Genomic DNA, 15,845 nt, shown 5'->3' on the forward strand with positions numbered 1-15,845 from the left:
TTCTAGAGAGAGCGAGAAGAGCAAAGGCGCCCCAAGTGTTATGCTCCCAGGATGGGAGTTTGCTGTCTGCAGAAGATGACATAGCAGAGCTTTTTCTCTCTAACTTATTGAGGCATCACTTCAAATCACACATAGCCAGGTTGTTTGTTGTGGGTTTTTTTTTTTACTTTTTCTGCTCTCTCCTGTGTATAAGACTGCTTTAACATTCTTAGACTCTAAAATTTAAGTCATTTTGAGCCCTGCTGGCTGCACAGCCAACATTTTTGCATAAGTGGGGTAAGGAAACTCAAATTGGAAGGCAGCAGTTCTGCAGAAAAAAATTCAAGTACTTAATGTTGTCTTTCACCTCTTCACCTTTTTGCTTCCTATTTCTTAAGTGCTTTTTAAAGACACTTTTAAAAGGTCTGTATTATATCTTATTTTCCTCTTTCAGAGGAAAGCATCAGATCTGTACCAGTTTGTACATTACCGCGTATAAATTTGACTTCTAAAATATGTATTATATTAACTCACTAGTATTTGAGGCCTTCATTGCTCTGCCTTTTGCTCTGCTTGTCTCGTTGCCTACTGAGTCTTCCTCTGTTCTTCTACATCTTTTCTTTAGGCAACTGTCAGTAGCAAAAGAGATTTTAAATTAGCTATCCTGGAGGCATTCTTTAGGAATAAAATTTCTAACAACAGGAATAAGCTAGTTATCTTTAAACCAGTCGCACTTACTACTAGTAGCAGAGCTACTTGCTTCAGGTTTTTCTGCAGATCTATTTTTCTTATAATAAAGAGAACTGTGAAATTGGTTGACCAAACAAAACACCTTCCTTAAATACTTTTCTAAACCAGAAGATAGAACTTTGTGGAATGAAGTATCCATGTCTGACTTTTTCCACAATATTTACTGTATTCTGATTTTATGCCATAGCTCAAGTAGAATTTCTTACATGAACAGACAGGCCTGGCTGCATGTTCAGGGCTCCAGTTGTCTTTCTGTGTTCTCAACACATAGTTTTAACCTGTTGTCTTCAAAGCTGCGTGGAAGAGCTGATCGGAAGGCTTTAAGAGCTGGTACTCTGCTTCTTTGGCTATCCTAGTACCATTTTTGCTTCTAGTAAATTCTGGGCTTGTATAACTGGTATCTATTCTATGTTTTGTCTTGCCGTGGGAAGAGGATGATTTGAGGGTTAGGAGGCAGTGTGTACTTCGCAGTTTTAAAGTTGCATACAGCAAAATACCTGTGTGAGTTTGGATCAGTGTTTAAGAAAGCTGTTTTCTGCACAGATCAGTAATTTCTTCTGTTGCAGAGTGCTTCGCTGTGCCAGAGAAGTACAGTTTCTGGAGCTGTTCAGTCATTCATTCAAAGAATCATTCATTTCTGACCTTCTACAAACATGAGCAGAAAAAGAATGTACAAGTGTCTTCATAGACATACAGCAATGCAAAACTAGAAAAAAAACCCCCTGCATTGGGGTATGGAGCAGGTGTTGTGCTTAAATTGCATTTACTTTTTATTTACTGTGTAATTCCAAGAATCATACCCAGCAAAGGAGAACATGAAGCCTAAGTTCATAATGGGGCACAGAAGCATGTGAATGAAAAATTGAGAAAATTCAGCTCTGTTGTCTTTTGGGTTTTTTTAGGTATTGAACCTTTTTCTGGCTTTGCTGCTGAGTTCATTTAGTTCAGACAGCCTTTCATGTACAGATGATGACAATGAAATGAACAACTTACAGATTGCTGTTGCAAGAATTCAGAAGGGAATAGATTATGTGAAGAAAAAAGCGGGTGAATGTGTTCAGAAGTCTTGCTGGAGGAAACAAGCTGTTGTAAATCAAAGACCAGTAACAGATCAGCTGAATGATGAGAGAGACCATTGCATTTCCAACTGTACCATCGCTGAAATAAGGATAGATAAGAATTACCACAAAAATGAAAATGGAATGGCCACTGTTGTAGGTGACAGTGATTATACATCATTCATAAACAACCCAAGCCTTACTGTCACCGTACCAATAGCTGCTGGAGAATCTGATTTTGAACATCTAAATACAGAAGAGTTTAGCAGTGACTCAGATTTGGAGGAAAGCAAGGAGGTAAAATTTAAATATTTTATATTATTTATTAATGAATTACACAAATTGTAGTATTTCATAGTATGGCTCTTCCTGCTTAAAAATAGAAAGCAATTGTGATTTGAGATTGTTGGACTATACTGAGTGAATAAACTGAAGTGGGAAAGTGGAGCTAAAGAGAGTGGGAAATCCAAGCAGAACTGTATAAACGTAAATGAATGCATTTATAAAGGGGTTTTGAAAAAGAAGTTCTTCCAAATTTTTAGTTGGATAGACAAAATAGTATGTAGGTAAAGGATAAACAGACAAAAGACTTGTGTATATATATATATACACACACATATATAATCATAATATTTCCATGAAGTAAGGATGAAAGTAAACTATTTTAAAATATTAGAGGAGATAGTAATAAACAATAATAATACCATTTGCATCTGATTTTTTAAAGCTCACTGAATTCTACAGAAATCAGCATTACTTGTGCTGGTGCTAACTCAGGCTAATGAGAGCAATAACAACATTTTTTTTTTTTAATTCTGAAGTTAAAGTGATGGGGGAAAGCCAAGGGAGCATCAGTATTTTAAGGTGACTATGTCAAGTAAAAATGATGAGAAAAAATAAATTACTGAACAAAAAAAAATAATTTCTTGCTTGTTTGTGGAAACTTTGAACCAGTCACTTCAAAGGCAACTGCCTGACCATAAACTGGGTCAGACTTAGGAAAGTAGTCACTTGTCAGCAGCTGCAGACTGAGGGGGGGAAAGCAAAATCATGGATTTCAGCAGGATCCTGAGAGAAACTGAAAATTCAGTTTGCTGTCCTGTGGCTCCAGTTCAGACTGTGTCTGATATCAACTCCCCTGGCACCTGAAGACAGAAGGACATTAATGGACTTTCAGTACTTTTGCAAACAGCCATACTCCAACTTGGATTGCTTTGTCTGGATTGGTTTGCTTTCTTTTGATTTTTTTTTTAATTTATTTATTTGATTGATTGATTGTGAGCTTTTTAGGCTCTTGGCTGTTTTGTTTTGAATAGAAATGAATTTTCTCATATTCTTTCAAAATTTTAGAAAAAAGTTTGTTCTAGCAAAGCGCAATTAAATTAAACTTAAATTTGAAAGGTGTATTAAGGTGACTCTTTAGGTATTTCTTTTACTGTAGTGCACTGTCTTCAGTGGTATTACACTCATTTTTTATTTCAGCAGCTCGTTTCCTGACACTGGAATTCCTCCATCTAGTTTTTGGAGGTTCTGTTACTCCTTATATTATGTTGACCTCTTGGTTGAGAAACCTTAGATTACCAAGAGGCCTCTTAAAAGCAAAGCAGACAACATTCATAACTTTAAAGGATTAACTGCTCTTTGTAAGTCATCTATAATGTCTGCTGAATAACTGCTACATCTTTTATGTATTATTAAATGGAATAAAGGATACTAGCCTTCTTAATATGTTTTGTGGAAGGAATATCTGATGGATCCAGGTAATTTACTCTTGCTGTCTCTGTTAACTGTACTAAATCTAACCCTTCCCTGGAAATTTATATTTAAGAATTGGGTAACAAAATCTATTTTTTCTCACCTCTGATAATCAAGATTAAACATAAGCCTATCGTTCCACTCAAATTTGGAAAAGTGGCTAAGGATTGGCATACTTGAAAGATGACCACAGGAGACACATAAATTAACAATAAAAAAATCATTTCATGTACACTAGTTCATACTCAGTAAAGAAATTGTCTTTCCTTCTGTAGATTATTTCAGCTCTTTCTGTCAAACTTCCCTTTAAATGGGAGCAGTTTGTATTGGAGTTAGCTACATCATTTGATGAGCCTTTGAGAAATCATTGTTGAGAAGTGAGATTAGGTTGGTATCAGAAGATTAATAAAAGATAGATGTGAAATACTTGAGGAAACTACAGGTTTATTGCTAGGCATGGGTTTACGTTTTTATGTTGCTGTATACCTGTTACAATCCATAATGCACCATAAACTGTTTGAAACTTTTTTTTAAGTCATGCAGTTAAAAAAGCTAATGATGCTGGGAGAAATTGCTTACCCAGAAATTTTCACGTTTGACATGGTATGATTGATTTTTTTTTGTTGTTGTTTTGTATTGCCTGCAGCTTGTTTCTGGAAGTGTATCCTAGATACATATTTAGCAACTAGTGAAAACCAGGAAAAACCTTGAAAATTTAACACAAGAAAAAAAGTATTTCTGTTATTTTAAAGATCTAATTGCTGACATTCAAAGGATGCTTAAAGATGTAATATGCATAATGTGGGTGTATCTGTCTGTCTTTTTGGTTTGTTGTTTTTTGTTGGTTTTTTTTTTTTTGGTTGGGGGAAGGAGTTTTGTTGTTTTGTTTTGGTTGGGGTTGTTTGGTTTGGTGTTTTTTTTTATGTTACTCCCAAGTCCAATATACATCTGTGAGCTTCAGATATTCTACTAATTTTTCCCTCTTTCAGCGTGTCTTTGGATATGCTTAAAGCTCTAATCAACAGCTTTGAATGTTATGTTTTTCAAATATGTGATGTATCTAAAAAACACATTTTAAAATAAGTAGGAATCCATGCTTAAGCTGTTTCCAGAACTCAAACACCTAAAGGGTACCGTGTTGTAACTTCATTACGTACCATTCTTCTCACAGGAGTAAAATCAAGCTGGATCAGTCAAGAATGCAGATCTGGTGCTTTTTAACCAGGCAGAGCAACGTGTCAGCATGTTTACACAGGTTACCTAAACAAATCATACATATATGATCACTTTTGAGATTGATTAGCCTGCATGCTACTCAGCTACAATGTATTTTATCCCCATCCATTGCAATGTAGTGGAAACATGCACAGCCGCTCTGTAAGTTGAGTCCCATGACTCATGTCACAGCATGGTTGAGAGCAACTCCAACATGTTCCTCTCTCCTTGTTACGTCTTTGATATTTTCTGTACTACTTTTGTGGCATAACCTGCATGCTTTCTAGGTTTTTATTATCGGTAACTGAATTATTAAGCATCAAGACTGTCCAAGCTTAAAAGAGGTTAACAGCCTTTGATTTTATGAAAATGGAAAGGTAATCTTCACTTGACTTTCTCTGTTCATCTGTTGAACCATGGTTTTAGCTGTCATGTAGTTATGAACATTTTCTAATCATGTTCATTTGACCAATGCCTTTGTAATAGTACATATATACAATTACTTGTATGCTAAAATGTTTATACCTTTTGATAAAAATTGTTTCATGTTTGTTCACAATGTTTTTATAATTTACATTCCAATTTTCTCATATAAAAGAAGCTAAAATATAGGATGAAAGATACACTCCTGGGAAAAACCAAATACTATCTTTTTTTATGCATGTTCCTTTGACTATGGATGTAATATAGTTATATTCTACTCATGAAGTTTGTGTATGTCTGTGAGACTGGAGTTAGGAAATAATTTGTATCAATTTTTCTCTTCATCATCAATAATTTTTTCTTTGTAAACTTAATCCACTTGCTTTTTTTTTTTTTTTGAGAAAGACATAAAACATAATTTCAAGCAAAAATTCTATGTAGGGAGTCTAAATAAATTGGGGTGTTTTAAAGCTATATAAATAAAGTAGTTCAAGCAAGAAAGAAATATGGAAATCAGGAAAATCTAGGATAAGGCTAAAATTAAGGCAATTGTTAAAAAAGACAAAATGGGAAGTACCTCCCAACCCTCTAAGCTCAGGAACTCCAAAACTGTAAAACAAACCTTAGTTGTACCAAGCTACATGTTTCTTATTCCTGATGATCTCTTCTGAATAGTTGGGCAGTTCTGGTCCTTGCCATTTAGGGGTCATTGAGGTATTCCTTTTCCAAATACAAACTTTGTTCATGTGGTTTCGTTGTGGAATCCGGCATTATCTTTCATGTATGCTTTTGTACTGTATTATGTATTGGAAATATTTCAGGTCTCACTTTTGTGCCCAGGGGGCCTGTAAGCTATTCAGAAAGATGGAATGGAAAAATATCTTTTGGAATGGAAAAACATCTTTCTAAGGATTTTTCCAAAACATTTTAGAAAAGGCACTAAAGTAGGGGAGATAAGAATGCATAGTATCCCATCCTACTGCTGCTAAGTACAGGGGATAGTTCTGATTTGGTGGATATTGTTTATTTGACACTGCTTCTGCTTCAAGCTTCTGCTGTTTTGAAGCTGGACAGGTGTAGAACAGCATGCAAAATAGTAAACCAGTGGCTTGTAATCATTTGACTGGAAAATACTTGAATGTTTTTCATTTGGATGTCACATTCTATTACTGTAACCTTCCTTGCATATTAAGATGATGCTTTTTTTTCTTTTATAAATATGCATGCCTGTTTGTTGGTGGGTTTTGGTTGGTTTTTTGTTTTGTTTTGTTTGGTTTTTTGGGTTTTTTCCTAAGATATGTAGAGTAGAAGGGGTAGGTTTTGGTTTTAGTTTGGTGACAAAACCTGAGTATTTTCTATGGACAATACTTTGGGTTTCTTTAAAAGGTAAAGAATTTGCAAGCTTTATTTATAGACGTGCTTCTTTCAGAAAAAGATAAATAAAACTATACCAATAAAAATTATTTTACCAACTGTGCTTATGCTTAAGAATACTGTATTCAGTGATAAGTGAAGCTATGTAGTAAAGATGCTTACAAGAAATGTGCTTTGTGTCCTTTTTGTTGTTTAATAGTTGAGACTAAATGGAAAAATGAGATTGTTTTTATTGAAGAAGTATTTCCTGCGGAAAATAGATCTGACTAAGCAGGAAAATAGTCAATTGATGGTATATAAGTGGCATAACACAGATTTCTGTTGCATTTCCATGTAGTAATGTTTTTGGATCCTCTTTTCTAAGAGGTTCCTGAGCATACTCTCCAATGTAGTTATCAACAATCATTCTTCACATTTTACTGCAGTTCTTTACCTCCTTCTCCAGCAAAAACAGTCTACTTAAATGAGAGGGAGGGAGGGAGGGAGAGATCCTTAGTAAATGAGAAAATGTGAACGTAAGAATATGCAGCACTGTCATCCTATATGGGTTTGTTTGGGGTTTTTTGTTTGGTTTTTGGGTTTTTTTGTATTACACAAGACAATGTTTCCCTGTCATTGCTTGTATTAGCAGCTGTATTGGTGGTACATTTGTTCTTTGCTTTGCAGTTTGGGAAACATATCAGGTTTGCTTTGCTATTTGAATATCAAAATGTGAATGACTTACAACTTACATCACAAGAATAATCAGTGGCTTAATTATTAGCTCTTCTTACAGCGTTTTCTTTAAAGTCATTATCTGCAATTTTGCATACACTTCCATTTATTATTTTTAAGGTGATGCTCAGTAAAGATTGACTCTTTACTAATTACCTCAAGCAATCCTAAGTGGCTTCAGTGGGACAATTTGTAGTAGTAACATTATTCTTGCAAGTATTTGTGCTATCATACCTTGATTCCTTCAGGAAAGAAGAAAGATCGTGAGCTCCAAATTTTGACCTTATAACAGTATAGTGGCTGTAACGTGTTCAAAATCTCAATAGCCAACAGTGAAAAAGAAAAAAGGTAATATATTGACAGAACCTTTTCTAACAAAAATATTTTAGCTACTGATTGGTAAACGTCAAGGTTGCTAGTCAACTCTTGAGTACGTAAGTCGACATATTCAATTGAGTGCTTAGTGTATATGCAATGAGGCCACTTTGCCTTAGTTTGTTAAACACTGAACAGCAGCAAAGTGCACTGAAGTTGAAGGATGAGCATTTCTGTCTTTCCTAAAAGTCCTGTTTGTGGAGTGATTCGCAGAATCAGTTAGATCTCTGTGAACTTTGTACATAGACAAGAAACTAACTGAATTTTTAATTAGAACAGGAAAATATTCTATGCATATTGCTTTTTACTGTCTGGGGGTTTTTTGTGTTTTATACCATCATCTTAGTGAAAAATATGAGCTCCCTACATGAAAAAAAAATCCAATGTTTAATTAAATGTATAACTCTTCAAGCACAGGGTTATATGCCAGGCTGCCTGTCTTGTATCAAAATAGTTCATTAAGCATCTAATTGGATTTCTAGAGTCAAGAAAACTGCCTTTCTTAACCAAAACTAAAAAAAAAATCACTAATCTTTGATCCTTCTACTATGTATTAAATGAGACATATAACTTCATGTTCTAAACACATCGATTCTTTTCAGTTTATTTTCCTTTTAAGGTTGTTCATTTTTTAATGTTGTTAATTCATAAAAATCTGTATTCTTTCAGTTGTATTCATGTCATCTGTTCAAATGGTGTACTAAGTAGCTTGCAGTTCAAATGACCCAGGGTATTTCACATTGTTTTTAATTTTCATTAGCAGTATGACACACAACTTCCTTACTCTTCAAGCACATATATTTTTAAAATAAGTAATCTGATTTATAATTCAATTCATTATTTCAGTTTACCTGCCACTGCTGCACCATTTTGCAATATATATGCTATGTCATGGAATGATGAAAGTAGCAAATTAATAAAACAATGGAGGTATATAGTGCTGTCCTCAGGTTCAGTAGAAGTAGTGATAGGAAAAGATGTTTGCTGTGAATATTGATATTTTAAAATTAACTCTACTAAAAATGAAGAGGTGTTTACATAAAATATGAGCAATTTTGGGGTTGTATTTCAGATAATGAGTTTCTAAAGTAGCAGCAGATTAGGCAATATTTTTTATTAAAATATTTTTTATTAAAAGTAAATGCAGAACACTGGGTTACTTTTTTTTTTATTAAATTGTCTCTGTCTTCTTTCACAAATGTAAAAAAAAATAAATTGTTTGATACCCAAAACAATTTTGTCCTTTCACATTTCACAACTGAGATGTAAATATGGCTTGATTGGATAGTGCCTGTAACTTGTTTGGTTTTATATTTTAGATGTCTCTTAATCATGCAAGTTTAGCTAAATTAATGAACGTGGTGTTAATTCCATGAAACTGAGACTGTTTTACAAAGTGTGCTTACATCATTCCCTACAGACATTTTTTTGTGTGAATTCATTACTGATGTTATCTACTTCTTGGTAATAACATTGTGAAATGTCGGAGAATGCTGTGACCAAAACTACTTTGACTTAGTTTGGTACTCATACTCAGATTAAATGTACAGGATGCCACATCTTCCTTTAAAATCTCCAGACTATGGGTTTTTGAAATACACATGCAGATTACAAAACTAAAAATTAATTGAGGCTTATTCTTTTTTTATTATTTTTTCATACTAACATGATTTATGTAACTTTAATTATGACAACAATTATTTTTTTTCTGGGTGTTAACTGTACAGGTATGCGTACCAGAGTAATGGGTAGTTTCACAATGCACAATGTAATACATATGTGCATTGGCAAAAAAAATGCAAATTAATGCCAGTTGAAATGTATTTATCGTACTTTTTCCTTTTTGAAACTTATCAGTATATATATATGGAAAAACAAAAGTTGTTCGTATGGTAGTGATAATTATGGGTTAAGACAGGGCAGGCTTAATTTATTTTATGGATATGTTGAGGGGAATGGTCAAATTCACATCTGAAGCAAGGTTCCATATTAAACCTGATTTTACTTTAGCGTTTTCCAGTCTAGATCATAAGAATGATCTTAAAAGGAAAAATAACTAAATTATATGTGGTCAAAGGTAACCAAATTTTATTATAATTATCATATTACCAGAAGTGGTTAGCTTTTACCATACTGATGTTTAAGATGCCGGCGAAAAAGAACTGATAATTCCTTTCCTTTATTTTTATATTATGAATAATGGGCACTGAATTAAAATCAGACCTTAAAAATATGCTACCTTTTCTCCCTTAGACAGTTTACCCTCACAGTTTACAATTTAAAAGTTTTTGCTGTCAGGATGTACTGTCTTCAGGTTGAGGAGAGTGCTGTAGTGAAAGTAGATACCAACATAGATCCTCTTAACAGATACAGTATGACTGATACTGGTTTAAAATGCAGCAAGAAAAATTATTTTCTTACTAGAAAATAATAATAGAAAACAAAATAAATAAAATATGTATCAGAAAATCTACTTGGTAGTAGTAAACTTTGATGGATGATAACACTGTATTACATTTAGACCAGAAATTCTAAAATTCCATGAAAGTTTACATGTAACGCCTTGTAATCTCTAGGTAGAAAGTAGATGATTTATACACATTTCAACAGCATTGTCTGCTATGTGTGGATGTTTGTGTGTATTTCTGGTGACAAATATTGTTGTTATTATTATTACTTGCACACAGTGTTGCATGCTTAAACATAATGAACATTCTAAAAGTTTAAATATTAGTAAAGAACAATTGTTATCAAATTTTATTTTCAGAAGCTAAATTTTTCCAGCTCATCTGAAGGAAGTACAGTTAATTTAGATCTCTTTGGAGAAGAAAAAGCTGAAACTGAACCAGAGAAAGCATCAGAGCTACAGCCATGCTTTACAGAAGGTGTGTTTTACAGAAGGTGTGGAAATAAGATTTGGGGTTGGTTTTTTGGTTTTCGATTGTTTGCAACCACAGTGGCAGTTCAAGGAAGCTATTTGCTACTGCAATCATGAATCCTAGTTTGTCAGATCTTATAATTAATTTTGTCTGTTGTAGATAGCTGTACTGAAGCCCATGGAGCCATTTATAATCTATATATAATCCATTTAGAATCTATAAACCGATTCTCAGCAATCAGTAATCCTGTTGATTTAAATGACATTTTCAGTAGTGAAATCTGAAAGACCAAAGACCAAATCCTACACCAGATTCACTCCACTGAGAAATTTAAACTAGAATCTTGATTACCTGTGGGCCCCTTCATAGCGCTAGGAAGAAATTCAGTGAATGATTTGGATCTTGGAAAGTTTGACTCACACAATAGAGTTGTTATCTTGACATGACACCATTAATGTGGGGAGGGAGTGCATAAATATAATGTAGGACGCACAGTTGAATGAGATCCTATGTTTTTATTAAGTAAAGAAGTGTTAACAGCATACTTGCATGCCCTTAGAAGTTTTGGTTTATTTTAGTTCTGTGTAGCTATAACCTTTAGGGGACTACTGAAATTTACTGAAACGTATTTCCTATCATTGTGGTATTACAAATTTTACTTTCCTTTCATGTCATGCTTAAAATCAAAACAAAATATGTTCCTGGATTAGCTCTCCTATCCTATTCATGCTTTCTGATTTACTGTTATGAAAAAACCTTTGACTTAGGCTGGGACTCTTGTCCTTTGAAATATTATTTCACTCATCTTTAAAAAAAACATAACTGTTTTGCAGTGTGAGGCTATATTGAATATATCAAACTCTTGATTTTTAAAAAAAAGTATATTTCTCAAATAATTTCACTTTATATTACAGTTCTTCCTTATTCTTATATCATGTGATGTCTATCCATCCTTGGGCATAAGATTAATTTTTTCAATAATGTAGGCATTTTGAGTAGGTGAAGGTAAGGTAAATCATGCTTTTCACAATGGTAGCTGTTTTATCTGAGCTGATGAAATACAGTGTAACTTACTTGTAAAATATGAACTTAATGACAGTCATAGGGAAAACTAAGCTGCTGCCTTTGGGAACCGTTAAAGTAATTTAAACTTGGTTATGTTTCTATGAGATAGATGATTTTTAAAGAAATACAGAGACTTCTGTTAAGCAGGTAGATACTGAGGTTCATTGAAAACTGTGCCTTGAGGCCCCGTGACAAGGTAAGGAGCCCTTCAAGGTGAGGCAGAATTCTGTGGGTGGTGGCCACAAATCTGTACCACATGGAAAAGCTCTCACAATCTGCAGTTAAATCGGTTGTTTATGTCATGACGGAGGTATCATCCCTTTCAAATCATCCCTTGAAGCAGAGGTCACTCCTTAGTAAAATAAAATAGAGTGTTTACATCTGTGATTTATTTGAACCTTACCTGAGAGACAACAGTACTTTTAAAAGAAGCTGCTGTACTCTTGATCTACCTCATGTGAAAGCTGCTATGTGTTTGTTTCTACTCCCTGACAGTTCTCATATGTTCTTTGTTTTATCTGTATGTAAATGAAAAATTACTTTTTTAAAAAGTGCTTATAAATTAAAATTAGCTTAATTAGATTACAATCTTTTATTATTATTATTATTATTCTAAGCTTTTTGTAGTGTTAGGGTAGTAGAAGAATTGTGTGCAGCAAGTTTTCATACACCCAAAGCATCAAATTGAGAAGGTAAGTGTGCTTTAAGTAGCTTGCAGTACTTTGAAGCATAAATTGAAGTAATTTGAACTCATGAAACAGAAGCTTGTTAAGAGTGATTTTGCTTTTTCAGGATAATGAAAATTCTACTGTATATCAGTTTGTCATTGTATTACTAGGCTGTATACGGAAATTTAAATGCTGTGAAGGTAGTATGGAAAGCACAAAAGGAAGAATCTGGTGGAACCTTCGAAAAACCTGCTACAAGATCGTTGAACACAACTGGTTTGAAACATTCATTGTCTTCATGATTCTTCTCAGCAGTGGTGCTCTTGTAAGTAGAGCTTGCACCCATAGAAACAGTACCCACAAAAAATGTTTTATCAAAGAGAGTATTGTAACATATCTGTGTTCATGCAGAAAAAAAATATAAAGTTGGCTTGAAAGAGAGCTACGTTGTGATTTAACCCCAGCTGGCAACAAAGTACCATGCAGCCGCTCACTCACTGCCCCCTCACCCAGAGATATGGGGAGGAGAATCGGAAGGGAATGGAAGACTCGAGGGTTGAGCTAAGAACAATTTAATAATTAAAATAAAATACTAACAATATTATTAATAAATAATAATAATGAAAAGGAGGGAGAAGGGAAGAGGAATTAAATCCGAAGGGAAGGAAGAAAAGAAAACAAGTGATGCGTAATACAGCTGCTCGCAAGTGGCTGACCAATGCCCAGCTGGTCCCCAAGAAATGGTCAGCAGGCCTTGGCCAACCACCTCCCCCCCACCCCCCTCCCGCCAGGTTTATATACTGAGCATGACGTCCCATGGTATGGAATATCTCTCTGGCTAGTTCAGGTCAGCTCTCCTGGCTGTGTCCCCTCCCAGTTTCTTGTGCCTCTCAACCTTTCTTCTGACAGGGCCTGAGAAACTGAAGATAACTCTATCCTCGCAAAAACCAGGACAGCCTGGATCTAAATTCCCAGAATATTTTGGACAGTGCATATAAAATAAGTCATTAAAATTCTGCTGTCAAATAACATTCTGCAGATTAATTTTTTATGACTACAAGATGATGTGTGTTTAAGGGTGTTTATGAAAAAGATTACACTAAAAATCTTATTTAAGAAATTATAAAAATTATACAAAATTATTTGTATGCAGTAAACTGGAGCAATTACTTTAATTTAAAATTGTCAAAAAAAAAAGTACAGATACTGAATTAATCATGTTCCCAGTTAATTTTTTGCTTTTAATTTAGATTCAGTATATCTAGACTGTTACATAGGAATCCTTTAATTCATTTATACTGTTCTTAGTGACAACTAGTCTTTCACACAGCTACTAAGTATTGGGGTCTTTTTGTTTGTTGATTCCCATAAGACTTAGTATATACTGTAATTATGTCTGCTCTGGCACCTGAAGCACCATGTCCCCTCTTCTCTGACCTCGGTGTTTGCAGAGTAGATTATCTTACTCTTTGTCTTCAGTCCTCACAATGCCATCTGGTGTTTTGCCCTTTCTTAAATATGTTTTCCTGGAGGTACCATCAGCTTCACTGATGGTCTCAGCTGCTGACTGTGGTAGGTCCATTGTGGAGCCAGCACAGGGCAGCCCCTGGTCTCTTCTCAAGTGGGCCAGCCCTACAGCTTCCCACTACTAAAACCTGGTCACCAACACCCAATATTGGAATTCAGCAAAGATCAGCAGCAACATAAAAATTAGTCACTGTAACTCATTCTCATTCTCTTTTGTTAGTTGAATTTATTATAACCAGGAGGCTGCCTTCTGACTGAGTCTGATGGGGCTTTGCAGGGTGGCAAATTGTAATTTTGTGTTGACTATTATTGAAATTTCTAAAAACTTTTTTTTTAGTTACAATCCAATCATTATATTATATTTCCATTATCAGGCAATAATAAAATCTAAAATTCAGAAAACGCAATTGTAATCTCTGCTCTGGTTTGCTTTTCAAGCTAAAACATCTAAAGTTGAAAGTGATTTTACTTTGCCATTTTTAATTCAGTTCTTTTGGGTTAATGTATGGTTTGGGAAGACCTATGATATTTGGCTTATATGTAACCATTCTTCACAGGCTTTTGAAGATATATATATTGAACAGCGCAGGACTATAAAAATCGTACTGGAATATGCTGATAAAATCTTCACTTATGTCTTTATTCTGGAAATGGTGCTAAAATGGGTGGCCTATGGTTTTCAGACTTACTTCACCAATGCTTGGTGCTGGCTGGACTTCCTGATTGTTGATGTAGGTACTATACTTTCTAAGTAGCCTATTTCTGTTGTTCAAGTAGATCCTTTTATGTAACTCCAATCTAATACACATATATGTATATACAGTGAAGAACATAAATTGAGTTTAAAAGAATAGAAAATGACATACCAGTGAATAAGTTTCCACTGTAATTATTCAGTAACTAAATCCACCTTTATATTTATGCTGTCATTGACTCCATGTGTTCTGTCTGGGGTTTACTGCAGTGGCCCCCAACCAGTGGGTGAGGGCTATCAGCTGACTGGACTTCAGTCTTCTGGATTTGGTGACAGAATGAGGAGGAAGCAAACACAGAAAGGAAAGGAAAATTTAAGTGAGCACATGAGGTTGGGGTAGGACAGCTGATCCTGAGCTTAATGAGTCACTGGCAAAGAACTGCAGGGGAGAATGGTATCAAGAAAATTTCAAAAAAAGAGGGATGGGAGCAGGGAGACAGCAATTAAAGAAGGCTGAGGAAAATCAAAAGTGATAACCTATGGATCAATATAAAAAGATGAGGATCATTCATTTGCAGTCCTCAGTTTGATTATTATGGTGCTCTAGGTACTAGAGTGTGTATTAGGCTGCGAGGCCAAATTTCAGTGCAACTCTTCCAGTTTCCATTGATACATCACTTTCTAAAGATTCTTTTTTGGAAGCTGAAAATATTTTGGTTTTGTTTGGCACTGTTTCTGATCGTAGAGAATGCTTCCTGTTGCCCCTCTGAATTCTGAATTCTTATAACAAAAAAAAAAAAAAAAGGCCAGGTTTTAGGTGACAGAATTAATGCTTTTCAACAGTAAAAAATAAAAAGTACTGTTGAAATTGCACTCCAGAGAAATTAGTAGAATTAGTGACATGGCATGATATTTCTTATGAAGGAGTTCTTTCTCTTTGTGTAGGCATTTGAGTAGAGATTCAACAAATGGACAGGGGAAAAAAATCATTAATCAGATGGAATCTGGGATCTAGGACAGATTTTTTTTTCCCTACCAAAGAATTGAAAATTACCTAATTATCTTTTTTAAATACTTTTTTGGAGGCAAAGGCACAGATGGTGTTTCTTATCTGTCTTCCTTATTTAACTGTGCTTCTCTTTCTAGCGTCACTTGTGGGTCAGGGGTGTAGAATCCCCATTTTGGGCAAATGGGCTAACTCAGTAACATGAGATAACATGTGTTTTCTCTGGGAAATGCAGTTTTTCTGCTTTCTCCTTTCACATCCTCTCCGTACCTTCTGTTGTGAACACCCAATACATACATATAGAAAGTAAAAAGTCAGCATGTGTTCCTGGAACAGATGTATTGACCACTAAGAAACTCAGTA

At 34.6% G+C, this 15,845-nt stretch overlaps 1 protein-coding gene across 1 annotated transcript in view; it reads left to right on the forward strand.

Annotated features, from left to right (window-relative positions):
* The window catches only part of LOC101919649 (sodium channel protein type 2 subunit alpha-like), a 78,060-nt gene that overhangs the window by 46,591 nt on the left and 15,624 nt on the right, over window positions 1-15,845 (forward strand). Inside the window, exons 17-20 of the mRNA XM_027782709.2 lie at window positions 1,632-2,084; window positions 10,411-10,528; window positions 12,426-12,580; window positions 14,340-14,513. Coding sequence (XP_027638510.2) covers window positions 1,632-2,084; window positions 10,411-10,528; window positions 12,426-12,580; window positions 14,340-14,513 — 900 coding nt within the window. The remainder of the gene's footprint in view (window positions 1-1,631; window positions 2,085-10,410; window positions 10,529-12,425; window positions 12,581-14,339; window positions 14,514-15,845) is intronic.

This window comes from Falco peregrinus, chromosome 8 (assembly GCF_023634155.1).
Source record: "Falco peregrinus isolate bFalPer1 chromosome 8, bFalPer1.pri, whole genome shotgun sequence".
NCBI lineage: Eukaryota > Metazoa > Chordata > Aves > Falconiformes > Falconidae > Falco > Falco peregrinus.